This window comes from Morone saxatilis, unplaced genomic scaffold, assembly GCF_004916995.1.
Source record: "Morone saxatilis isolate NCDOM2014 unplaced genomic scaffold, NCSU_SB_2.0 Contig1, whole genome shotgun sequence".
NCBI classification, from domain to species: Eukaryota; Metazoa; Chordata; class Actinopteri; family Moronidae; genus Morone; species Morone saxatilis.
In genome coordinates, this window is record NW_023339651.1 from 9,708,268 (window position 1) to 9,734,005 (window position 25,738).

The 25,738-nt window shown below is 39.7% G+C and overlaps 3 protein-coding genes across 8 annotated transcripts in view; 1 reads left to right on the forward strand and 2 right to left on the reverse strand.

Annotated features, from left to right (window-relative positions):
* Positions 1-9,569, reverse strand: part of LOC118335429 (breast cancer type 1 susceptibility protein homolog) — a 23,982-nt gene extending 14,413 nt beyond the window's left edge. For both annotated transcript variants that reach the window (XM_035671714.1, XM_035671706.1), the window contains exons 1-11: positions 9,495-9,569; positions 8,398-8,479; positions 8,214-8,267; positions 8,029-8,109; positions 7,858-7,946; positions 7,736-7,772; positions 7,508-7,635; positions 4,550-7,306; positions 4,272-4,345; positions 3,178-3,313; positions 2,780-2,837 (exon numbers count right to left, since the gene is read on the reverse strand). In XM_035671714.1, coding sequence (XP_035527607.1) covers positions 2,780-2,837; positions 3,178-3,313; positions 4,272-4,345; positions 4,550-7,306; positions 7,508-7,635; positions 7,736-7,772; positions 7,858-7,946; positions 8,029-8,109; positions 8,214-8,267; positions 8,398-8,471 — 3,488 coding nt within the window. In that variant the 5' untranslated portion in view covers positions 8,472-8,479; positions 9,495-9,569. The remainder of the gene's footprint in view (positions 1-2,779; positions 2,838-3,177; positions 3,314-4,271; positions 4,346-4,549; positions 7,307-7,507; positions 7,636-7,735; positions 7,773-7,857; positions 7,947-8,028; positions 8,110-8,213; positions 8,268-8,397; positions 8,480-9,494) is intronic.
* Positions 9,570-10,852: 1,283 nt separating this feature from the next.
* becn1 (beclin 1, autophagy related) lies at positions 10,853-16,872 on the forward strand. 3 transcript variants are annotated; one of them, XM_035660440.1, is made up of 12 exons: positions 10,853-10,915; positions 11,237-11,369; positions 11,481-11,545; positions 12,171-12,229; positions 12,324-12,414; positions 12,548-12,684; positions 12,840-13,034; positions 13,127-13,273; positions 13,425-13,574; positions 14,069-14,129; positions 14,235-14,377; positions 15,853-16,872. In XM_035660440.1, exons 2-12 carry the CDS (start codon positions 11,243-11,245, stop codon positions 16,019-16,021), a joined length of 1,344 nt encoding a protein of 447 aa, XP_035516333.1. In that variant the 5' UTR covers positions 10,853-10,915; positions 11,237-11,242; the 3' UTR covers positions 16,022-16,872. The 3 variants fall into 3 exon arrangements, with proteins under 3 accessions (XP_035516333.1, XP_035516319.1, XP_035516327.1); XM_035660426.1 differs by having other exon boundaries at positions 10,868-11,026; XM_035660434.1 differs by having other exon boundaries at positions 10,868-11,015.
* Positions 16,873-17,105: 233 nt separating this feature from the next.
* LOC118327146 (serine/threonine-protein kinase tousled-like 2) overlaps positions 17,106-25,738 on the reverse strand; it is a 12,237-nt gene continuing 3,604 nt past the window's right edge. For 2 of the 3 annotated variants that reach the window (XM_035660395.1, XM_035660413.1), the window contains 18 exons: positions 25,299-25,371; positions 25,020-25,057; positions 24,737-24,829; positions 23,160-23,267; positions 22,554-22,646; positions 21,943-22,053; positions 21,592-21,728; positions 21,348-21,500; positions 20,780-20,846; positions 20,531-20,628; positions 20,351-20,432; positions 20,051-20,142; positions 19,784-19,873; positions 19,448-19,617; positions 19,049-19,187; positions 18,743-18,854; positions 18,521-18,628; positions 17,106-18,164 (listed from right to left, as the gene is read on the reverse strand). In XM_035660395.1, coding sequence (XP_035516288.1) covers positions 17,991-18,164; positions 18,521-18,628; positions 18,743-18,854; positions 19,049-19,187; positions 19,448-19,617; positions 19,784-19,873; positions 20,051-20,142; positions 20,351-20,432; positions 20,531-20,628; positions 20,780-20,846; positions 21,348-21,500; positions 21,592-21,728; positions 21,943-22,053; positions 22,554-22,646; positions 23,160-23,267; positions 24,737-24,829; positions 25,020-25,057; positions 25,299-25,371 — 1,938 coding nt within the window. In that variant the 3' untranslated portion in view covers positions 17,106-17,990. The remainder of the gene's footprint in view (positions 18,165-18,520; positions 18,629-18,742; positions 18,855-19,048; positions 19,188-19,447; positions 19,618-19,783; positions 19,874-20,050; positions 20,143-20,350; positions 20,433-20,530; positions 20,629-20,779; positions 20,847-21,347; positions 21,501-21,591; positions 21,729-21,942; positions 22,054-22,553; positions 22,647-23,159; positions 23,268-24,736; positions 24,830-25,019; positions 25,058-25,298; positions 25,372-25,738) is intronic. The other variant, XM_035660405.1, reaches the window with a different exon arrangement.

The following is a 25,738-nucleotide window of genomic DNA, read 5'->3' on the forward strand; positions in this document are numbered from 1 at the left end:
TATATACTATAATCACCTAGAACTGTCATGTTTTCATTACCTTACAATTAGCTATTTTTGTTTACAGAGGGAACGGGTCCACTTTTACAAAGTCTGCCACGTTTCTACAGTGGCCCAGAATGGACAAGCCAAACACTGGCTCGAGATAGAGCCTTTCACATTTTTCATGTTTTGAAGACACTATAGACACTGTAAGTTTCACTCGCTTCACCCTCCCTTTCCAAGTGCGAGGGAGAAACTACGGTGGCCCTATATAGAGCGTTTTGGATTGACCGTTCAACATGGCGGCCTCCACAGAAGGCGACCCGCATCGTCTGTAGCTCATTCTAAGGTACCGAAAACACAATTCCTATATTCAGGTGATTATACACTAATGAAAACATATTGTTTCTATGAATATTAATATATAATATTTCTGCCAAAAGATCCTTCTAAATGTAACACACCAGACCTTAAAATAAAGTCAATATTTGGTTGCAAATCCTTTGTTGTCAATAATTGTCAAACATGAGCAGATACTTGCTATCTTCCCTGATGATGTTCCAACTGGTCTGATCCCTTTGATCCATGTCAAGTGACTGACTTAGCCAATCAAGAATATTACCCTGTTTGGCAGCAGAGCTTGGCATGCTGCATTATGTGCCTCTAAAGCTGAATAGCAGCAATTAAAGTTCATAGTCATTGTTTCACTTCAAATAAAATATACTGGAGTAGAGCCGAAGTAGTAAAGACCAAAACACTGTCCTGACACTCTCTGACTGTGCTGTGCAGTTGTATTATGTAGGAAGATGTAAAGGTTGGATCAGACCTCAGTATTGACAGAAACTCAATATCCAATTACTCATGTATTTTGTTATCAGGAGATTACAAGCTATTTCATAACTCATATGAATAAAGTTTTGGAAGCGCCCTTCCTTTGTTTTCTTTTGGGTTCATTTATTCACTCAAAGACACACGAAATACTGACAACTGGCAGCGAGCCTACATTTAAATTACCTGCACCAAAGTGATAATGGCTCATTGAAAACTTGTCATATACTCTCTAATGCCAACTATTCTTTCCCATTTCACCAGTGCGCTCATGGAGTGTACGCCTTTTTAATTTAGAACTTGTATAGCTAAGGCCCTCTGTGTTTTCATCTTCTGCTTTTTTTCCCCCCATCTTTCCCTCTCTCTTGCCTGGAGGACAGCACTTAGAACCCTGCAAGGCGAGAGGTTGGGGGGAAGCAGTCAAGCAGGAGAGATAAATTACTGTGGCAACACAAGTTTCCCTCTAAGTGCTCTAAATGACATATAAGATGCAGTCAGTAATGACTTTTTTATTCTCCACAGCATAAGCAGATTCTGGGTTCATTAGTGAGATTATCCGCCTGTCCTCTTGAGATGCATCACCCCCTGAGAACCAGACTAGCAACACACACACACACACACACAAACACACGCTAAGTTTCTCCTTCAGTTAAAGAGTGAAAGAGACCAATTACATGCCACTTGCTCCAGTTATTGTTCTGCTTAATATGGCGGTGTTGAAATATAGCTCCATTTAAAATGTATTAACAATGTATACAACCCTCTGAGGAGAGAAATATAACACACCAAGGCAGATATTATTTCATTACATTTGTTACTGAAGTCAGATTTGACTTTAAAGATTGTCACAGCGGATTAGATAACTGGCATAGTGACAAACCCAAAAAACGTCCTGCTAGCCAGGCTAGCTAGCTAAGCATTCCTTTAAAGTTACATGTACTTTGTAGGCACTGACTATTACCACGTATATAAAACTAAGTAAGACCAGAAAGATCAAAAGTCACATGTTGACAGATCTGCCTATGGTTTTTGATGACCATATTATCAGATGGATGAATACACAGAATAAGAATGTCCTCTCTGTAGGAAGAACCGGTTTCAAACTGTCCCAATTCCTGAGAATCATTTAGCTGCGTTATCAACTTCTCAAATCATTTCCTGAAAACTGCAAACAATGGCAAAATGTCAGGAGGGAAACTTTTTGGTCTTCATGTTAGACAGGCAGCGTTTATTTATAGTTTGACTGGTTGTACGTGATGCCTGCTGTTTCAGTAAGACAGTTTTGTTTTTCCGCAACAGAGATTAAACGTCCTGTGTGTAACATCTATTGGCAGAAATGGAATATAATATTCATTAGTATGTATTCATTAGTGTATAATCCCCTGAAAATAAGAGGAAGAGGTCCTGTTTTACAGAGTCAGCCATGTTGAACTGCCATGTTTCTACAAAACGGACAAACCAAACATTGGCTCTAGATAGGACCTTTTGCGTATTTCACGGCCACCATAGTTTCTCCTACACGCTTAGAAATGAAGGGCAATGCGAGGGGCATTCAGTTGGTTGCAATCTGCAACTTCACCGCTAGATTCCACTAAATCCTACACACTAGTCCTTTAAGTGTCTGTTGTTATAAAAAAAAAAAAAGTTCTATCTTTTAAGATCAAGTNNATCCTACACACTAGTCCTTTAATAATTTAAGCTAAACTTAAGCACATATGTACTATTTTTCCACTTTTTCCTTCCTAAATATTGTGTTTTTATAATGTCTTTTCACTAAACTATAACTTTTTGTAATTAAAAATGTCCACAAAAAATGTTGTAGTTCATAGTAATAAAGTACTAATTTACAATAACAATAAATACATATTACTTATTTATTTATTGAAAAAAAAAAAAATTAAATCAGGGAAATCATATCAGGAGAGATGAAAAACAGTAGCACTAGTCCACTCTACCATGCTTTACTCACCGGTCTGAACTTTGGCCTATGTTCTGATCACATGGGAGGGGTCTGTGAGCGTCTGGGCCTGGGGACACAAAACAACCACCAGCTCTCAATAGTTTAACTAAAAAGAAAGGCTTCAGTTTGGGGTCACTAGGTATGCTTCTTAAAAAAAGAAGAAAAAAGGTAGAAATCATGCATCTTTGCTTTGATCTGCACTTCATATAAAATTTTAACACTGAGTATACTATCATGTCCAATACCACACATTTCAACAGTGTACTTCAGGCTTATCTCAACAATTTACCTTAGAGATGCAGGAGTGGGTGATTTCTTGGCATTTTTGCTTAAGAAATGTCATAAAAAATAATAATCTACAAAGCAGTTAATTAACTAATCATGTCAGCTTTTTCTTATCTGCTCACCTGTGCTTTTGCCGCTCTGATTTGTTTTTGAGGGGACTTCTTTTGCGGGACTGTCTTCCTTCTCCTGAAGCACCTCTGACACCAGAGCCATCAGCTTCTCCAACCTCACCAGCTCCTTCTGCATCTCTATCTTTTGCTGAATGAGGAGAAAACAAAGTAAAGTAGAACACCTTATTACAAATGAGTCATACATTTTAAGAAAATGCAAGGGGAGGGGGGGGGGGGTNNGGGGGGGGGGGGGGGATAAGAGGAAAAAGGAAAGCCGCAATGCAACATTTACAACAAAAATAAATAAATGAAGGGAAACATAGTGGCTGCATATTTGATGTCTTGCACTTGACGTACGAAAACAATAAGAACTGTCAATCAGTGAGGAGGGAACCACACTCAGTTAGAGCCAGTTAGTCATTACTGGAAGGGAATGGGTGCTTTTCCAGCCAGACAGCACTTAGTGAGGAGAAAACATGGCAGAATAAGAGACAAGGAAGGTGATTATATGAAGTGACAACAGCTTTTCAACTGGTGGTTATTTGGAAGAACAGAGTGTATTGGTTTAAAAAGTCTGTCTCTTTCAATTCTTCACCGAACTAATACTCTGAATTTCACCCTTTCATCCAGCGCGAGTGCATTGATTATGTATACAGGCACACAAACACGCAGCGCAATAATACAAAACCTCTGTATTCTCAGATGTGTGTAATCCAGGGCCTCTTTCTAAACCCCAGGGCGTGAAACTTGAACTCCCCAGTCAAATACAGTCGACAGATAAAAGTGAGAGCGGTGGAAGATGGATGAGGTAGAAAACAAGAATCATCTCCTAGGCGGCATTTCCTCTAACGTAAATGAAATGCAATTTAGAAAGCTGCTGAGGGGGACATTTTTTACTGAGCGAGGTAGTCTGTCATCCAGGAGCTGACAGTTTGGTTTGGGAAAAGTGCGGTGGCTGCCCTCTCTGGGGCGTAACGTGACAGTGCATCACTGGGTGCACAAAGCAACCAGGTAATTCATACACTGAATTAGATGTTATTTTTCTAAAACAATGTATTTCTTACAGCTGTGAATAAAAACGTAATTGAATACATAGTCACATTTACCTGCGTAACAAGGACTTCGCTTGAAAATTGTGATGATTCCATGGAAACAATGGGTTCATTTACTGGAACATCACCTGCAGAGAGCAAACAATCAAACTGCTTTGTCTAAATGCTTTTTTCCCCTCCCACCGACAGACAAATTGTAACAGTAGGAAACAACACAGTAAGCACATCTTTGGCAGAGTTATTGTATTGCTTAATCTCTGCAGGCTGTAAATCTAAAAAAAAATAAAAAATAAAAAATAAAAGGCTATTTTGGTTAGTGAGAATCAACTTACATTCATCTGGCGTGCCAAACAAGTCCACAGACGCCTGGCTGGAATTAACGCAGTCAGGGCTGGGGCACGCAGGTGGACGGCTCGACTGTTGTGCCCCATCAGCTGTAACGCCCCCACATCTATTAGCCTCACTGGAGTCGCCCTGTTCCTGGATCACAGCAGAGGGACGAGCGGATGTTCCGAAGATTTCAGTCAAAGTTGGTAATTCATCTTCACTACAATCTGACGAATCGGATGATGACTCGAGCCTCTGGGCCCGCGTCCTCTTCCGGGGCTTGCTCTTGATGGAGGAATGGGCGCTGAGCTCTCCACTACCCCGGCTGTGTGATCCTGCTTCATGGACAACTGGCATTCCAAGGCCATCAGGAGTTAAAGAGGACTCTGCATTTAAAACACTTTCAGCAGTGTGGACTGTATGTTTTTCACTGGCAGATGAACTGCGCACCAATATGCTGTCTCCTGTCTCCTCCACTTTGCGGGCCTTGTACAACGTACAATCAAGGTGATTCTCTGTAATTTGAAAACAATCTGAGGGTTCTTTTAGCTCCTCGCGTTCAACGGCTGTGAAGCAGAGCCTGGAATCTACGACTTGAGGTACAGCAGAAAGATGAGGACTTTCTATTTCATGTTTTGACACTTTATTAGGAGTAAGGACGCTACTAACACTATTCCTGGAGAGACAGTTACCATCAGCACGATCCTGACCTGAACAGCTACTATCAGAGAAAGAGGCTTCTACCACCACTTGATCTGGTTTCTTGACAACTGTTCTTCTTGTCAGGCCAGGTGAGTTAGAAGGGGAGATCAAATCACTACAAGATGAGTTCTCATTGACTCTTAATGCCTCTTGGCTGGGAATTTCAGATACCTTTGTGTAAATCAGATTTTCTGCAGATTCAGCATCAGACCAGTTCTCCTCCGCTTCAGCACCCTGCATGTTTTCTTGGTCTGAACTACACCTCCTTTTCACTTTTGGACAACCAAGATGGAAAGATTTCCTTTTAGTGGCTTTGAAGCTCCTGAGCAGCTGCTCTGTGTCCAGTTCGCTGTCATTGTTATCCTCCTCGTTTTCTATAACAACACATTTAGTCTCGCAAGCTGAAGTCTCAATCTGTAGATTTTTTGGGAAAGGATTTGTTGGATTGTCACTTTCAAGTGTTGAATTTATCACAACTGCAGCAGTTGGACTTACAGAGCTTGGGACAACAGGGACATAACAAGCAACACCAGCTTCAGACAAAGTTTCAGCATTTGGCACTTCAGCAATGGACTCTTCAGCATCTTGTGTTGGTCTCACATAAGACGTTTTGTCACCAGACTCAATGTTTTCTATTTCTCCTAAATCTTGATCATAAATACATCCGTTTCTTTCAGCCACCTTTGTTGTTTTTCCACTCTTAAGTGATGCCGTATTATCCAATGATACCCCTTTAGCGTCCTCAGATTGCTTAGCAAAATCTTTGTCTTTTTCAGGTATTTTGGCTTTCAAGTGTGCTTTCTTGTGACCTTCCTGGACTTCCTCAGTGAAGACTTGAAGTCTTCTACTTCTCCTGGTGCTCCTCATGAGAGGGGTTTCTTGGTCCTCGCTGCTAGGGTAATTCTCAATATGAACTTGAACTTCTTCTGACCTTGGTCTAGTCTTAGGACTGGTTTCTCCATTTTGAACTCCAACCAGAACAAGGGGTTTCGGCACTCTTGCGGGCTTGCCTTTTTCCGACCTTATGTTTTTACCTTTCCTCTTGTCTGTTTTCTTTTGATCAATACTTTCTGACTTTGCCTTAGTTTGCTCTAGCAAATCACTGTCAACTTGCTGCAGAGTGTTTCGTGACCTTTTCTTTGACTTACTTTCTGGTTGCTGTTGTCCAATATCAGATACAGGATAAGGAACCTCATCTTTGCCATTATTTTTGTCACTTTCTGACAAATTGTTCAACGTTTCCCCATATTTGTCTATACCATTTTCCTCCATCTGTTCTGCTTCTTTAAAAATGTCACTACTGGTGTCCTTTACTTCTTCTATCGTTTGTTGCTCTTCTTCCATACCGCTTTCACTTTTATCTTCAGAGTTTGTTTTCTTGACAAAATCCGCAGGAGTGAGAGTGTTCTTCTTCCTTCTTCTGGAAACTGTGTCAGGGATTGTTTCTTTAGGTTTTTGTGGTTCAACAAAAACATTAGGTGGCGGGGAGATGAGCCTGCTCCCTCTTCGCTCTCGTTTGTAGACGGCCCCAAACACCTGCTCTTCAAGGGCTTTAGCACGATCCAACCTCCTAGGATTCACGTCACAATTTTGTTGCTGGACATCTATCGTTGAAGCGGAAGAACAGCTGTCAGAGTCATCTGTGTCTTCGTTGGGTTTCTCCAACTCAAGACTTCCTTCAGCTGGAACTTTCATGAGCCACTCAGCAACTTTCTCTAAACTTTTCTTCCGTTTCTGATCAAGAATCTTGTCAGGCTCCAAATCCTTTTTCTGCTTCTTCCTTGAGGACTTTCTGAAAGGTTGGCTTTCGGTCTCGTCTGGAATTAATGATGAATCAGGAGACGCTTTCTCCAATTTGGGAAACGTTTTGCGTGTTGATGTTGCCTTTTCCACAACTTTTGACATTTCTGTTTCCATTGGTTCGAAATTATCAGTAGGGCTGTGCATTTTCTTGTCAGAAGTTGGTGGGGCCTCCCCTAGGCCACTGTCCAGGCCTTCATTTTCTTCTGTCGTCAAAGGACTATTGTCAAGTCCCATAAGTCTTGCAAATCCATTCTGGGCTAAAGGAGAATGGGAAATGACAAATAATTAACCTTTTGGAAAACAAAACACTTTTTAAATGAATAATTTGTAACCTCAAGTGTTGTCTACCACTGCATACTACTACATACTACTAGCTTTTAAATAAATAAATAAAAAAAAATCTGCCAATGAATATGAGGTGAAAAGATGAACCACCATACAAGGCCTCATGATTGTACCTGCTATAGTTGAAGAGTGAGACCTTGGAAGATCATTGTCGGCATTTTCCACATTGTCACAGTCAGTGTCAGGTGTATCTCTAGATGACATATCATGGTGATGTTTAGTAGCATCAGAATCTGTGACTCTGGGCAGAGGGAAAATACAAGTTGAGCTAATATTGTGAATCAATTAGCATCTGCATTATTTAAAACAAGAAGTTAAATGTTAATGTCCAAATTTCTTACCCCGATTGTCCGTTCTGCTGCGACATTCCAGTAAAGTCTGAAAACATGAACATAATGTTAGGTAATGCAACGCAAGTTAATTAAATAAAAGTCATTTTAAGAAGTCTGTGATGTAGTCTTACAGTTTGTGCCAGTGTCATGTTCATATGCCTGTATCATGTCCTGCAATCCTGCTACAAGTGTCTGAAACCCCGGGCTCTCCTGCAGGCTCCTGTATAAGTAAAGAAAATGCATGTGTTATGATAATGCAAAAGTATTAAAAAATAATCAACATTTTATTAAATGTATCCAACCTTTTGGTTATCTTGGCTTTACACACTGGACAGTTAGCCCTGTTTTGTTTGGTGTTGTCCAAAAGTTTCATCATACAAAATCTGGTGTAAAAGAAAAACACATATATTGTTTGTAAGTGCATGTAAAAAGAATATTAAAATGTCACTTTCTTTAGCAAAATGAGGAGTAATGGGACATTAATTACTTGCAAAACTGGTGGTCACACTTTGTGGATACAGGTGCAGTCATTAAATCCAAGCTACAGTTGAAAGAAAGTATGAAGTAAGTAAAGAGCATGAATTTAATAATTTAATTAACCAAAAATAGTTAAAATAGTATAAATGCAGTAGATTCTGTTTATTTAACTTCTTGCTCAGAATGACACTCACCATATGGGACACTGCAGAGTCTCCCAAAGGACCGAAATGCCTTGTTTGACATCTGTGGCCTTTGGGGTTTTCATTGTGAAAACTTCAAATGAAAAACAGAGCACACACACAGAGACTGTAAACAACACACTCCTTTCAAAACTATTAGACATAAACAGTGAGCATGTCACTGGTAGAGTTGGTATTTGTTGCCATTTAGCCATCCTTATAGCAAACACAGCTTAATTCAGTGATGGGGAATGTAGTAGCACGGATACACAGTGCATGAGTGTCATCTAAACTACCAAAAACAAAATATTTACTCTGTCAAATTTCTCCAAAATATCCAAAACTGAATGCCAGCTGAAACTGTAGTTATACTGTCTATTATCAAGCAAGGCGCTCTCATGTGACTGGAAATAACTGGACAACAGGGTTTACACACATGAGCAGATACTAAAATATATATCAAAACTTGTATTTTTTGTTATATAATTACTTGAATGGCTTTCGTTGGGTTATGACAATTGTATAACTGTGTGCACTTTGATCATGCCACATTTACTGTCCATATAGACTTTATTGTTATCCAGGTAGCAGGTTATAATGCGTTATTTATTAAAGGTTAATAAGGCTACTGCAGTATATATTGGCTGGCTTACATACATGCTCAAAACTGGTTATGCAGCACGAAATCCTTCTTGTTGTGCTCTGTATTTAATATGTAGTAGGCTCAATAAGATCATCATTATTGCAAAAGTCTAAAAGGAGACTTCTTATCAGTGGATAGAGTTGGTAACTTAATAAAGCAGCAAAACAGGTGATAAAACACAATATCCCACTAACATCAGTCACAATTAACACTCTGGAAATGTTCAGTAAGCATATTGTAACGTTATAAAACCTAATTTCATGTTTACGTTCAGTGTCAGCAGCTTAAATTGGCAGCTAATCATTTGCTGCTCTGGTTTATTGTGAGAAGTTAACTTACACAACTAACGTTAACACTCCTGAGATAAAAACAATCGACGCCCATATGTCGACAGAGCAAAGTGCAACTCACTTATCAGACCACAGTTGGTGAAATGTCGCTGGTTAATTGTAAATAAAATGTTTACCTTGTTTTCTAACAGTTCAGTTATCAACACAGGAAACATCCGCTTCAGTTTTCCCGCAACTAGCGTCTTCTTCTGCTTTTGTTTTAATGGTTGTTTGTCGGTAGTGTTACAGCGCCGCCCACTGGTCAGGAAGGTGAACTGCAGCCCTAGAGGGTCTGTGTGATACAGCAGTGTTTTATTATTTAGGTGTGAAGCGTATTGCATTCACTTTAAATTTTTATTTTTTGGTTTGTTTTTTTTGAATATTTTTTTCTGTTTGTCTGACTAATTTTTTCCCCCTGTTTTTCTGAGTAAATATTTTTCTGTTTTACGGAGTAATTTTTCATGTTTTTCTAAGTAATTATTTTTCTGTTTTACGGAGTAATTTTTCCTGTTTTTCTAAGTAATTATTTTTCTGTTTTACGGAGTAATTTTTCCTGTTTTTCTGAGTAATTATTTTTCTGTTTTACGGAGTAATTTTTCCTGGTTTTTTGGAGTTTGTTTCCATTAAATCGGGCTCTCAATAAAGGAATGAATGCGTCTATTGTTTCAAATGCTCTCTAAACTCAGAAAAAAAATTAGTCAGAAAACAGAAAAAAAAAATAATTCAGAAAATCAGAAAAAAATTACTCCGAAAAACAAACCAAAAAATAAATTACTCAGACAGAAAAACACAAATAATTACTCCGAAAAACAAACTTTAATTAAAAAAAAATAATAATTTTCAAGTGAATGCAACACGCTTGCGTACAGGTGTCTGTGACATTTACAGGAAAAATAAATGTATTGTTCATAGGCAACCAAAGATACAATAGCCTATGGATTCAGTGATTGTATTTGTTAAAATCAAAGTAATGGAGTATCTTCCAGCTGCTGAATGTAAGCGTTTCCATCTTTCAAGCGAGTTTCCTCCACGATTACAAAAATTAATCCAAAGATGTGATTGGATTTCACATCAGTAGAGGGTGACAACTAAAGTAATATATCTTAACTAATCATTTTTTGGAGGCGTAATATTACAACTGTAATTAATTAGTAATTAGTACACTACTTAGTTACTGGGAAGAGTAATTGTATTACTGTCATATTATAACTAGTAATGAGTTACTGCCCAACACTGCTTGTCAGTATAGCTGGATGTATTTTTACATGTATTTTCTTTTGTGTAATGTTCTATGATTTGATTTAGCTACATTTTTGTATTTATGTATTTTAGCTATACTGCCTCTTAATGTTTAAATCCTATTGTATTTTGATAGGTGATATCATTTAGTTAGGGTCACACATTTGTTCTCTTTATACTTTATATCAATTCTTTATTAACAACAGAACAACAAACAGACTGTCAGAGTCTGACGCGACCCCCACGTGACCCCCACACGTTTAACCAGACGTCACGTCCGCCGTAAACAACAATAAGGAAGTGGAGGGAGAAGTCCGAGGTGCAAAATGCAGCATATGCAAATACATTAGAGGCCATTTGTTGTTGTCGTGTGCAAGTCAGGATTATTATGCAATAGTTTTTATTCTTCACAAGCGACAGTGAGTCTGTGGTATGTTTTTAAACCCTTGATATATGTCACACACAAGCAAGCGGCACAGCTAATGGGAACTACCCTGCTGTCTAGCAGTTTAGCAAACGGCTCTCTAACGTTAGCGGAGAGACTAGCGGGAAACTTTTAGTAGAGAAAAATGCTTTCGAGCTGCCCTTAATCTAAACTTATTAACAGTGTGCTTTCATTTCTCCACACGTCTCCCTGTAGCTAGCGATGGAGGGCTCCAAGTCGTCGAGTACAACCATGCAGGTCAGCTTCGTGTGTCAGCGGTGCTGTCAGCCGCTCAAACTGGACACCTCCTTCAATGTGCTCGATCGAGTCACAATCCAGGAGCTGATTGGTGTGTACGCCCGTAAATCTAATCAAATATCGGGGTTATGGTGCGGAACATGTTGGAAGTGCTCCGTCTGTCGTGTAGTGACTCTTATGTGTGTGTGTCTGTCCTCCTCAGCTCCGTTGGTCACAGTGACTCCCAGCAAGCCGGCTGACAGCACTGAGGGAGGGACAGCACCAGAGGTAGGTACACACACACACTCTGATGTCCTTCAGTAGACTGCTCAGGAGGAGTGATACATACAGCACCTTTATGTGAGCCCAGATCACTGGAATTCATCTGTGCTGTTGTGTTATGCAACTGTTCTGCACCCTTATTGTTCAGCTCCTGTGTCCACTCTGTGTGTATGGGCACATGCAAGTCATGTGATAAAACTTTTTCCCTGAGCCCAAAATCACAGACTGCTGGGATAAAACCGTGGTGTCGGGGAAACTGTTTACATGTGGATCATTATGGCAACTGCATTAGTGGCTATAGTCTTTACTTATATAGCCACAGAAAGCGTAATAAGAACGTATAATTAAGTGTCATGGCTCTGTGTTAGTTACCAAAAACATGTGTGAATAAACTTGTAAGCTGCTGCATATTCTGTAGAAATGTAGCTTGTTAACGCCATGTTTCTGTATATTCTCCAGCTTTATGCAGTAAACAGATGTGATGCGATAAGACGCCACGTCTTTTTGATTCTTGAAAAGCCCAATGTAACAACAATTTGTTACTCCAGTTCAGTGTGTGTGTGTGTGTGTGTGTGTGTGTGTGTGAAAATAGCAAGCATTTCTGAGCTTCAGAATTACATTTCCCTTCCAGGAGACCTTTGTAGAAAACAAGCAAGATGGAGTGTCAAGAAAATACATCCCTCCTGCACGGTGAGTCTTTTATGATTACAGTTTATAGCTGTTGATTCTCTTTTTAGTTGGATGTTTGACAAAAATGACTGAAGTGCTGAATCTTGCCCTACAGGATGATGTCCACAGAGAGTGCAAACAGCTTCACACTGATTGGAGAAGCATCTGATGGTGGCACCATGGAAAACCTTAGTCGTAGGCTGAAGGTAAACTCTTACAGCTGAAAAACAAACAAACACTTTGTTTGGATGAACTAATGGTTGTGATCTATGTCAGGGAACTGTTGTCCTCTGACTATCTGTTAGTGAACGCTTTTGTCTGTGATCCTACCCCACCCAGGTGACCAGTGACCTGTTTGACATCATGTCGGGCCAGACGGATGTGGACCACCCGCTGTGTGAAGAGTGTACTGACACCCTGCTGGACCACCTGGACACACAGCTCAACATCACAGAGAACGAATGCCAAAATTACAAGTGAGTTAAATCCTCTATGTGTCAGCTTTCAATCAAAGAGATTTCCAAGAGATGGAAGACGCTGCTTGTGTCACTCCCTGCGACCCTGGCTTGGTTAAGGAGCTGATTCCAAATGTCTGCTTACGTGTATGTAATAACATTTACCGTATTTTCAGGCAGTGTCTGGAGCTGCTGTCACACCTGCAGGTGGAGGAAGAGGAGACCCTGCTGGCAGAGCTGCAGCAGCTGAAGGAGGAGGAGGAGGCTCTGGTCCAGGAGCTGGAGGCAGTGGAGGACCAGAGGGCTGCTGTGGCCCAAGAACTAACCCAGAGCAGGACGCACTCTCAGCAGCTGGACACGGAGGAGCTACAGTGAGTGACCCGTAGACAGGTGACATGTTCTGTACGCTAAATGATGCAGCAGCTAACAGCTCCGTCTTTTTCAACTAACTTTGTGCTAAAAGGTACCAAAAGGAGTACAGCGAGTTTAAACGGCAGCAGCTGGAGCTGGACGACGAGCTGAAGAGTGTTGACAACCAGATGCGTTACTGTCAGATTCAGCTAGATCGCCTAAAAAAGACCAACGTCTTCAATGCCACATTTCACATCTGGTAAACACACACACACATATTGTGTACGCTAAGAATAAATAACTTATTTTTCTGACAATCAATCACTTAGCAAATAGTTATTATAGGCATCCAGGACTAAATTGAATCAATGCCCATTGACGGAGAATCTGAATTGTTTGTTTCTGTTCAGGCACAGCGGCCAGTTTGGAACAATCAACAACTTCCGTCTGGGTCGGCTCCCCAGCGTCCCAGTGGAGTGGAATGAGATTAACGCAGCCTGGGGGCAGACGGTGCTGCTGCTGCACGCTTTGGCTAACAAAATGGGGCTGCGCTTCCAGAGGTATACACACACACACGCACACACACACTTCAGTTTGTTTGCAATTTGCATTGTATTAGCCGACTGATTAAGTTTAAAATGTGTTTTTCAGTTGAATCTCATCTGCAATACATATTCATTTAGTCATGTGTCCCTGAAAATATTTAGTGTAACAATCTTTAGTTTGTTTTTTGCTCTCATACACGTTTACACCCTCCGCTAATAATAATTTTAACTCCTCTTCCATTTCAGTTTACAGGTTTTGTTTGTGTTCTTTGGCTCTCCTCCATGTGCTTTCTGTTTTATTAACATTCAATTACTCAGTGCTATTGTATCTTAGCATATAATCTTCATTTTCTTTCTGTTGCTTTGTTCTTTGTTTTACCTCAGTTGCTCAGAATTAATGGATCCTGAAGTTTTATTACAAATATCTTGTATTTTTTACCATCACATTAATGTTATTCCTCAAATCAACATAAAATTAAGCTTATGCAACACTTCTCTTCTCTCTTCAGATACCGTCTTGTCCCATACGGAAACCACTCATACTTAGAGTCACTGACAGACAAGTCCAAGGTAATACATAACAGTATTCTCAAGCCCAGCTCTCCCATCATCATTTATACACTCTTCCAGGCTCAAATCCTGCCCTTTCTTCCTTTTTGTCTCATGTTTGTCCAGGAACTTCCTCTGTACTGCTCAGGTGGCCTGAGGTTCTTCTGGGACAATAAATTCGACCATGCCATGGTGGCCTTTCTGGACTGTGTCCAGCAGTTCAAAGAGGAGGTGGAAAAAGGAGACACAGGATTCTGCCTTCCATACAGGTCGGATACCTGCAGGCCTGCACGTTGTGTACATTTGTCCTCATGCTCATTAACCAGGGCATTATAGCAGCCATTTAAGATGAAGCTGTAAATATTTATGAAGTTTGAATAGAAATTCTAAACCATTACCTCAACTTATTCTGGAGGGGCTGGAGAACTGTGTCTGCTGTGATTATTCTGCTCAGGCAAATAAGGGACATTTGGGAAAGCTTTGGCTGAATAACCCTTTCAATTATTAAAGCTAAGCCTCCATTGCAACTTTTACTAATATATTTACTAGTCTAACTAGCCTTATAAAAGCTCACAGTACCTCCAGCAGTCTCCTCTGACAGCCCAACAAAGTCCAACAAAGTTATCGTTATATTTTTGTATGGCACAATTTATTATGTTCATTAACTATGCTGACAATACTGTATGGTGTTTGGTTAAACCCTGTAATACAGTGAGTACCACAGACTTTAAGGCTTGACATAATAACATGGTTATTAGTTAGAGGGATGTCTGATCTAGACGGCAGCAATCAAACCTCAGATCATACCGTGATATTCCTTTATATTCTAGTGTACATTTCCTGGTCTGTCCAAAGTTTTGATCCAGATGAATGTTTGTCGACAATTACTGGTTGGTTTGCCATTAAGATATGATATGATTATTCCTATGGATTGTGGTGAATGGTACTCATTACAGGGATGGATCAATTTCTAATGAAACAAAGTCTCAAGGTCAGAGCATGCAGCAACTAAGGGGGTAGCAGACAGACTGCAAGTGGTCACAGTAAAAAAAGAAGAAAGGTACAAGATAAAGCAAAGGAAATTTAAAGAAAAATTTAGAACTTATTCTAATTTTTTATTATTATTTGTACCTATCAATCACTCTCCTCCAACACTCTCTTATTGTCTGTGTCCTGCCAGTGTAGCTCCCATGAAAAAAAAAGTGTGGGCCACTGCTTCAGAGCAATCATCAGATCAAAATCTTTACCTGCACACAGCAAATGTCTAATGGAAACTGTGTCATGAAATACACCAAACACAGTACATCCTTTTTCATTTTGGACTCAGGTCTAAATGTCATCTTATGTCAATGTCAAGTATTTCCTTATCTAATTGGCAAATTTGTTTATTGAGGTAGCACCTTGCTTAAGTAGTAATCTCCCTTCAGGCTCTTTTTTCCTCTATCAACAAGATCTTTTAAACCCTGTTATTTTGTCACATCTGGTGGACACAGACTTGTGGTTGAGGAGTATTTGGTCAGATTTAGATGTGATCAAGACTCAAGATCACCACAGCTACAAAACAGAAATTCAGACTTCATTATTGGGGTCAACTGGTCAAAAACATTGTTTTCAGAAATGATGTCTTCGAATCTAATCACTAGATTTGTTTAGCACGTACACTACTGTTCCTACTATCTATAATATTGATACCAGTACATCCACCAGGCCTTATGTGATTGATGATTGATGTTTCATTTCTCAGGATGGATGTGGAGAAGGGCAAGATTGAGGATACGGGAGGCAGCGGTGGCTCCTACTCCATCAAAACCCAATTCAACTCTGAGGAGCAGTGGACAAAGGCACTGAAGTTTATGCTCACCAACCTGAAGTGGGGACTGGCCTGGGTCACATCACAGTTCTACAACAGATAAACCTGCTGGACAATGCCTTGTAATGTTTAGTTTTGTAAAGTCATGTGCCCCTCCGATAAATGGATTTTGAGTGATTCTTATTTGGATACTTGGCCAAAGAAAATGGTTGTGTCCGCACCATTTTGCAAGTATTTTTTTAGGATTTCTAGTACAAAAATGCATGGAGCAATATCTAGATCTTCAGTCCAAATTGTCAGTTTTTACATGTTACAAAGTGGAAATAATTTCTATCTATTTTGCTGCACAATGCAGATTAGAAATTGTGGGACAACGGTGGAAGCTTTGAGGATTGTAGTCACGTCCCCCAAAGTGAGCAGGATAACTACACGTCTGTCTTTGAGTTTCTTTTTTTTATCGTTTGGCTAATTAATATCTGGCTTTTTCTGAAAAGCTGACGTTGCATTAACACAATTTCACACTTCCTCAGCTTCGAATGTAACTTAAAAGAAATCAAACTCACTTCTTATTACCACTTCATCAAGGTATCCTTGCTCTCCTGCACTGCACACCTTTGAAATCACTGTGAGGAAATTTCTTTTTGTCAATGTCCCAATTATATAAGCTGTAAGAGCATGATGTGATAATTATGGTCAAGGTAGGATATTTTTAATAGATTAAAAAGGTTTAGTATTCAGCGGGTATGTCAGTATTTCTTTAACCTTGAATGCGGTTATCACATTTGCCAGTTACACACTTCACAGGTAAACTGTTGTATTTAGAGGTACACTGATGCAGCTTCTTTGTGTTCATACTCTGCACCATCACATGAATTTGTCTGTTTTAGATATGAAGGATACTTTTAGTGGTTGGACTTGAGTTAATAAACATGTCATGCTGTGTAAAAAAAAAAAAAAAAATCTGGTGTGGAGATTTTCTTATAGATTAAATGTATTTATGTAATTACAAACATTGAGACACGTTCATGTAACTGCATCATGGTATCCTACTGACAAAAGTGTGGATGATTAAATTCATAAATACCCAGAATGGAAGTGGCTCTTAAAAAAACCAAACATCTGTAAAGTATTTTTGTGTGATTTACAATAAATGTGTATTATTTCCCAAATCAAATAAGACACTGCAGTTAACCAAATGTTTTTTAATGGTTTGATAATTATTTCTGTTGAATCTTAACTCTCATAACAACACTCACTCATAGTCAGCCCCCCTATAAGGTTAACAAAACATTACAGGGGGTACATTTCTTGGAAAAATATGGACTTAACAATTAAAATAATAAGCTGACTTCCAGTTATCCAATAAAATATTCAAAATAGGTCAAAACCAGTTACTCTTTCCAGAATCAGCCCTCTTCTGTGTCAAGACGTGAACCTCGAATGGTGCCATGTCAACAAGGCAGGCCTTGAACTTTGGTCATCAGTCATTCCTTATTACTTGTAGAAGCCCTTCCTAAAAGTCCCAGATTCAAACCTTATAGGGATACATATTTAAAAGTGACCACTCTAGCTCTGAAAAATAGTTTGTTAGATGATATATTTCAAGCAGAATGCAATGAAATTTCAACAATGCTTCTTCTAAACCTTTCAGAGGACAGGCAGATGGTCTTCCACGCATGGTATACTTCTCAGCCTGTCACTTGTGCAATTTTTTGGGTGCTTTTACTATTCATCATGTAAAAAAGCCCCCTGAAATGAGCCAAAGTTTTTGTGTTAGTGCATGCATATGGGCAAATCTTTGGGTTCTACTGAGCCCACAGCCATTGGGATTGGCCCTTCATTTTAACCACTTGGATGATGGTGGTGGGCCCGTTTACTACTACATCACCACGCCATCCATCATTTTGGTTCCATACACACTTTTAGGATTCCTACACCCCGTCATGCTCTTTGCTCCGCTCTCTCGCAACCGAGAGCAAAAGAGGAATTTCATCAAGTGTGTAAATGTCTCCGCGTGGCTTTGTCCTCGCTGGGGTTTTATTACAGTTTTTTTTTTTTTTTTTCAGCTCGCTTCAGTCGGAGGCACTGCTGCTGTAACAGCTGGAGGTGGAGGGAAGAGGAGGTGCCAGTGGTGTGTTGCTGCCCAGGGCTTTTCGAATATGGGGCATTAGGAAGGGGTCACTGGCCAACTGCAGCACATCCACGCGGTCCTCCTTGTGATAAGCCAGGCAACGTCGAATGAAAGCCTGTGAAAAGAAAGAGGGGAAAAACTGACTCGTTATTTCTGGAACTACTTTAATTTCTTTGGACTTTTTGCTGACACCGTTTTTTTCAAACATTTTGCATAATAAAATTTGAAATACTTTTGTGCCCTGCCTATTACAACAATCTAAACTACCCCTCTGCTCCTTCTATCAAATCAAACACTCTTAAAATATCCCATTGGTTTCAACCCAAACATCCTTTTTGAGCAAGAATTGTATCACACTGAGGAGTGAAAATGTCATTTCCTGTGGGCTTTAAAACTTAGCAGGTGATACTGTGTAAGGTTTGATGGGAACAGTGCATTGAATTTATAGCTTAAAAGATGAAATGAGCACACCTTTGCTTCTGTGGTGACCACAGGTTTGGGGGGAAACTGCACCTCAGTGGCTTTTAATATGGTGTTTTCTTGAAGGATATCCTGCTGCGACTGGTTATGGCCGAACGGCTGGAGGAAAGACAAAAGACAGACAGTTAACAGACAGATTACTTTCATTTTTCACATTGATTTAACACAATCTGACAACAAAATACCTGTTTAAGAATGCAAATTACAAGTTACCTTTCGTCCATATAAGCACTGGTAGAAGATGACCCCTACTGACCAAACATCCACCTTGTTGGATATTTTGGGGGGCTCCTTACCCACCACAAAGCACTCTGGAGGCAAATACCTGTAAACCACATAATAACATGAGACTGAAACAGGCTTTCCCTTTATAGAAGTTCTACTGACACTTTACACAATTTTCTCACGGAAGATGAGATGTGAAGTCAATTAGCAACATTTCTCTCAAAGAACGGGGCCCCTGCTACAAACATATTGGTTTCTTGGTTACTAAATGCAGTGAAATGTGTCTCTGTGTACCAGTAGGTCCCTGCTCCTTGTGAGGTCAGCTCCATGCCATCTGCAGAGTTGTAGCTGTCATCATCCATGATCTTAGACAGGCCAAAGTCAGTGATCTTAATCTCTCCACAAGCTGTGCCATTCACCAACAGGATGTTTCCTACAATCAGAACAGTAAAAGTAAAATTACAACCAAATCACTGTAAACAGCCTTTTTTGAGGAATATACACAATATATAATATTCATATATGCATACATTTATTTTAATTATAATCTAACCCAGATGCTTGTGGCGTTGCCTTTAATGAAAGATCACAGCAAATTGTCCAAAAGCACCAAATTCAGTTTAGTAGTGCTGTTTTTCATGATTCTTTAACCAAAGAGGACTACAACATGACAGGCTAAAACTGTGAGTATACCGGGCTTGAGGTCGTAGTGGATGATGGGCGGGCGAATCTGGTTGAGGTACTTGAGGGCGTTGACAATCTGCATGACAATAGAGCGGCCCTCCTTCTCGGTCATCAGCTTATTCTGCTTCAAGTAGAAGTCCAGATCATTGCCTTCGCAGTACTCCAGCACTGTGCAGAACCTGCCAGATATACATACAGCAGATCATTGGGAAAGTTTTCACTACTGATCACTGCAAATAATTCTCTGCAGGTTCAACACTACAGCATTATACGATGTTTAGCACTTAACATACACGTATATTTGTATTACACCTTTATGAGCTTCAGGCAGATCGATTCACTTACGAGTCCGTGTCAAGTGAGAAATAGTCATAGAGTTTGACTATTCTCGGGTGGTCCAGTTCTTTGTGGATTCTGTACTCTCTACAGGCGTGTCTGAAAAAACATTAAATATTTAGTGACGTTTAAAAAAACATTACAAACAAGAACAGTTAAAGACTTTTACACTGTAAAGCTTGAAGGTCCACCATGTCAAATTTCATTATAGATCAAAACATTCCCAACCACACAAAGAAGGAGGAGTAGGAACAGTGACCAGAGGTTCGGACTCACTTGTGGTAGTTTTGCTTCTTTTCTTCCCTCCAGTTCTTGTTGAGTTGATGGATTTTAATGGCAACATACCTTTGCTCTGTCAAATCAAAAGCCTGCAAAAGAAATAAAAATTACACATCAACAGCCTACAATAACCAGAAAGTTACGCTGTTTACTGGATAAGGGACTGTTCCAAGTCCCACTGCAATAACACTAACAAGTCAACGAGCCTCGTCTTAGGTTATTCAAAAAGCATACTAAAAAAAATATATTTAGAAACTGGTACTCTGGTAAATAATGGAAGACGAGAAAATGGCTTACCTTGAAAACTTCACTAAAGCCGCCTCTTCCAAGCAAGTGTAATAGCAGATATCGGTCGTTCAGTGTGGGGTGGTCTTTAAATCTACAGAAGAAGACTTTCTTAAATCACCTGGTTTTTTCTTAATTTTTAAGCAGACCACAGAACTTGTGTGAGGTACGTTTCACTGAGATGATACGTACTGCGAGTTGTCCTCGTTATGGATTCTCTTCAGCTCTCGAATGTGTAGATTTCTCACTCGTTCCAAATGCTCCAGCTCTGCCTGGATCTCTGCTTCTTCCTACATACAACCACACAAATCTATCACCTATTTCAACCCTCAATAAACAGGAACAAGAAACAGTGGTACTAGGTCTTCAGGTTACTTTGTAGTAACAGGTTGCATAAACAAATCCCAAAACAAGAAACAGCTTTAAGTGGTGAACTGGTACCTTTTTTAGATGACCAATTCGAAGTTTGAAAATCTCCTCTTGCTCATGATATTCTGCCAGTGACAACCTGTGTGGGGTAAAAAGTACCAACAGTTTGTAATGTGTATTATATTTGTGGAATATAACCAGGTCAGCTTGTGAGAAAAGAGCATAAATAAAATGATTACACACCTACTTCAGATAAAATGACGACGAAAAAAGGCGACACAAAAACCTCATAATGAAATTCGCACAAGAGTTATTACAGATCTATCTTTACAAGTCTCAATATTCAATACTCAAAATAGGGATCAGATTTTGCATCAATTTGATATTCTACTGTTAAAATAGTTTCTATTGAATGCTATTCATTACTCTCTCTCTCTAAATCTACAATACAAATACAAACAACAAAAATTTACAAATAAACAAACACCCATCCCAATACCAATTACCCTGAACACAACTTGAGCCCACACCACCGAGCCAGGTCAACCTCATCAGAAAACAATAAAATTCAACTTTGGGCTGGTCCATGTAAAAGTAAAAGTAATGTGTGAAGTAATTCAGCTATTGTTGGTAACCTTACGCTTCATTCTCCTGGCCGTTGCTCCTGCTCTTTCGTTTGTTCTGTTCAAGGCTGGGCGGAGGCGTCTGGGCCATGGAGGGAGGTTTCCTCTTTCCCAGCAGCTTTCTCTGCCTCTCAATGTCCTCTCGCTGCGAGTTGATCCGCTCTTGCTGCCTAGAACATGTAAGAACAATCTGGTGTGAACACTCTTGTATCCATAATGGACAAAATGCGAGCATATGGTTGCGCCTATTTGCATGCTGACTTGATGAGGTTCTGGAAGGCATATCCATCTGTCCACTGCTCAGTGAAGGAGGCTCCGTGCCGTACAGTCGTGAAATGGCCCAGACGCAGGCGGTCCTGCATGCTCTTGTCCCTGCAAGCCATCTTCTCCTGCTTTGACTACAAAAAATAAAAAAATAAATAAAAAAGATGATTATTGAATGCATGCACACTCACAAAACAGATGAACCAAGAGGATGCAAAAAGTATTTATTGCTGTTGAGTTCCACCATAATTATCATGAAACAGTTCAAAAGTTAGATGAGTCAAGTGTTCGGATGTATAAATAATAAAAAGCTTAGCTCTAACAGGTAAGATGCACGTGTACACCCACCTTCTCGATTAGGAGCTTCTTGCTCATGGTCACACACTTGTTAAGTCGTTCCTTGTGGCGCTCCAGCATCTTCTGCTGCTCATCCACCTGCCGCCTCAAGTCACAGTTAGCCTGCCAAAACAAACATCATCACTCTGACAATAAGTCTTGTAAACAAGGATTTAAGGGAGTTTTGTTTTGTTAACCCGACACGATGGAACAACTATCAGTGTGTCAGCTTGGTTTGCTGAGATTTACACTAAATGTACAACAATGGCAAGTTAATGAGCACATTATTCATGATGGGCTACAACCAGACTGGTGGAGGTTAATTACTGGGCTTGTTGAGACAAACAGTAGCACAAGTGATTAATAAGAACATTTGTGAGTAGGCCTGACATACAACTGTATATTTAGATACATCCTCGAAAGCGCGTGACGTTAATTATTGTTAGTGAACCGAAATATTAACTTGTGTACGTGGAATTTGTAAGTATAAGATTTTGTTAGGAATAATAACATTAGGACTTGTTTCCACTGTCCATATCTACTCTGAAACTCTCCAAATAAGTTCAACCAGTCAGATTTTTACATTTTTTTATTTTAAAACCTTATCCTTATCCGTATCTTACCCTCAGAAGGTCGTCTATCCTCCCCTCTTTCTTCTCCAAGTCAGAGTTCTTGTCCTTCTCCAGCGCTGTCAGTTTCAGCAGCGTCAGTTCTGACTGAGGAACGAGGGCAAAGACGACAACAACAAGCCAACAGTTAACATGTCATCCCACTCTAACGATGCAGACAGCCCTCGGGCCTGACAGTGACAAAACACACCATCTCTTCACATTTATCAAAGTCAGACGTTGGTGTCTTGGATATTAGACATGATTTCTTTTTTTAAATGACCTTTAATTAGGCCAATTAGTGTCATTTGCAAGGATAGCTGGATATTTTTTGCAAGTATTGTGTCACATGAACTGCAGTGTGGGTGGCAGGGGATTTTGAAGTCTGACCTTTAATTCTAACATCCACATCTTTCCCATCTTTCATTTTTTTAAATGGCAAAACAAGGTGTGAAGATGTGTCATGTCTACAAGTTTTGTCAAACTCAGTTAACGGTGTCTGAGATGCCACTTTTTCTAAAGATGACAGAGTTAATGAAACAAAAACACTTTTTTATTCAATGGAACAAAAAAACATATCAGAAAGGTTGGTGAGTGGATATCAGTCAGTCAGTCATTCACCTGGATGGCTTTGTGTGAGTAGGAGTGTGTCGGGGCTGTCTTAACAGAGCTGCAAGATGAAGAGTCTGTGTGGGCTGAGCCTGTGGACGAAGGACTGCCGTGCTGAAACTGTATACCAGAGAGACAGACGGAGGAAGGTGAACCAACACGGGTTAAAATATAACAATACAGACAGCATAACAAGTCTTAAAATAGCTCAAAAGGGATAAAAACTAAAGGAACAAATACTGCAGCTTTTAAGGGGGGAGATAATTTAAATTGTAAGTAAATGTAAAATCTACAGAATCTGATGTTAAATTGTTCATTCCAATAAATCTGAATTGTTTTTGGCTATTAGTAATAAAACCAAACTGCGTACAATAGTTGATATTTCCGAAAAGATTTCAGGACAACAACAAAATGATATGACATAGCTTTATGAGACCTGAGTGAAAGGAAAAGGCAGGTAATTATAAAGTGCTTTAAAATCTCCCATTTTAGTGAATATATTGTTGTTGTCAGCAAACTAACAGGAAATAGCCTTTCTGAAATAAACACGCGATACATCTTTCACTAATATGCACGTCTTTCAAAAACCAAATTCAGTCTACTACTACATCTGCACACAAAAGGAAGCTTGCTGATTAGAGATCGATCAGAAACAAAAATCATCAGAAACACCACCAATAACGTCCAAAACTTTTTATGGCAACAAAATGTAGTTTGGAGTATCTGGGGACAAAATGTGTGACGGACATTGTTTGCTCATTTGTTGCACTGTTAACCAAAAGCTATGTCATTCATTGCAATGGGATCACTGTGTCGACCCTGGCTGGAGGGCTGCAGCTCTTTTCGGTCTGCGTGCCCAGTAGCAATTCAAATGGGGCACAGAGTTTGAAACAGAGAGTAAGTTCTTCTCATTACACTTTTAATTTAGAGCCCTGCTGCTGTAAGAACCTGTTTACATGCTGTTTAGTAGTTAGTGAACAAGGATTTGTAGTTGTGATGAGGAACGATGTTATCTTAACATAAGATGAATGCAAATGGTAGGTGAAGAGATTCTAAATTCAGGACACACTGATGAAAAACCACTACACATTTCAAAGTGCAGGCACCAATGTTACAGGATGTACCCACGTCCTCCTGTATTGTTTTTTTAATACACTAGCAGTGAAAACATTAGCTACAGTTTCTCTGGCTAAAGGTTAAAGTGTATCCTACATTTGATCCTCAATAAACACCACACACTCAGCTGTTATAAGTACAACTAACCCACACTATCAGACTCCATTCTGTGCTTGTTTTCAGTTTCCATTGAAGTCAAACTAAAGCAAACATTTAATTAACTAAATCTTTAAATCACTGGGGAGCGTTTGGTCACTTTGACTGGCTGAAATGATCCAGACAAACCAAAGATGTGTCTATTAGAACCGAAAAGGATTACACTATGGTAAAATAAACTAAACTATATCTTGACAATATAGACAAATGAATTTTACACTGGCGATAGATTAAATAGCAAGTGACCCAATGGTAAAACACTTGAAGAAAGAGAGCCAAAGCAGGAGAGAGCCATGGAGATGGATGCTGGTGCTCACCAGAGGATTAGACAGTGAGTGCTGTGGAGAGGAGCGCACCAGCATGGGGATGCCCCGGGCAGGACTGGTGCCAGAGCCGCTGCTACCAGCAAACTGGCCACAGGGCAGTTGACAAACAAGTGAACAAACCAGACAGAAAGAAAGGAGACAGAGTTGTTATTTAGGAAGAACTTGATGAAAGGCGATACCGCCACAGTCGGAAAATGAGGGTGAAGACGTCGCACTAAAGTTTGAGAGTGATTTGAAACACAGCAAAGTGGCTAGAAGTTTAGTTTGTACTCACCTCAAAATAATCACTTATTTTATGCCCTCTCCCTTTTCCTAAACAAAAAAACAAAAACAAAAACAAAAAACAAAGTGTAAGAGGCTAGAAAAATAAATTGTTTGATCCTATCCAAAGATAACAACGGCTACCAACAAACATTTGCAACCATTTATATTTTGAGCCAAAAGGAAGCAGGACACCCAGAACAGCTGAACGTTTCTAAACATTTCTGAATGTTTCTGTATGTTTCTGAATGTTTCTGAATGTTTCTGTATGTTTCTGTAAGGACGGACTTACCCTGACTGTTGCTGTCATAGATGTCTCCTTTTCTCTTCCTGCTTCTCTGGTCGTTGGCCTTCTTCTCAGGTGTCTTACATGAGCAGAAAAGCAGCACAGCTTAGATTTAAATTTGACTCTAGTAAGTTTATTCCATTAAACACGTTAACATAACGAAAATGAATGAAAATGTCTGTTTGACTAGAAGTTTAATAGCAGCTTCTTTTATGTGTTCGATATTTAGTGAACTATTTTATATATTATCTTTTAAAAGCCTTTTGAGCTATCCTAGATTATCTTCAGCTTTTTTTTCCTAATGCATGCCTCACCCTTCTGTGTGGGCAGGAACAGAAACTGGACGAATAGATGAACCACACACACACACACACACACAGACACACAGACACACACACACACACACACACCTACGTGTTAGTAGGGCTGGGCGATAAATCGTTTTT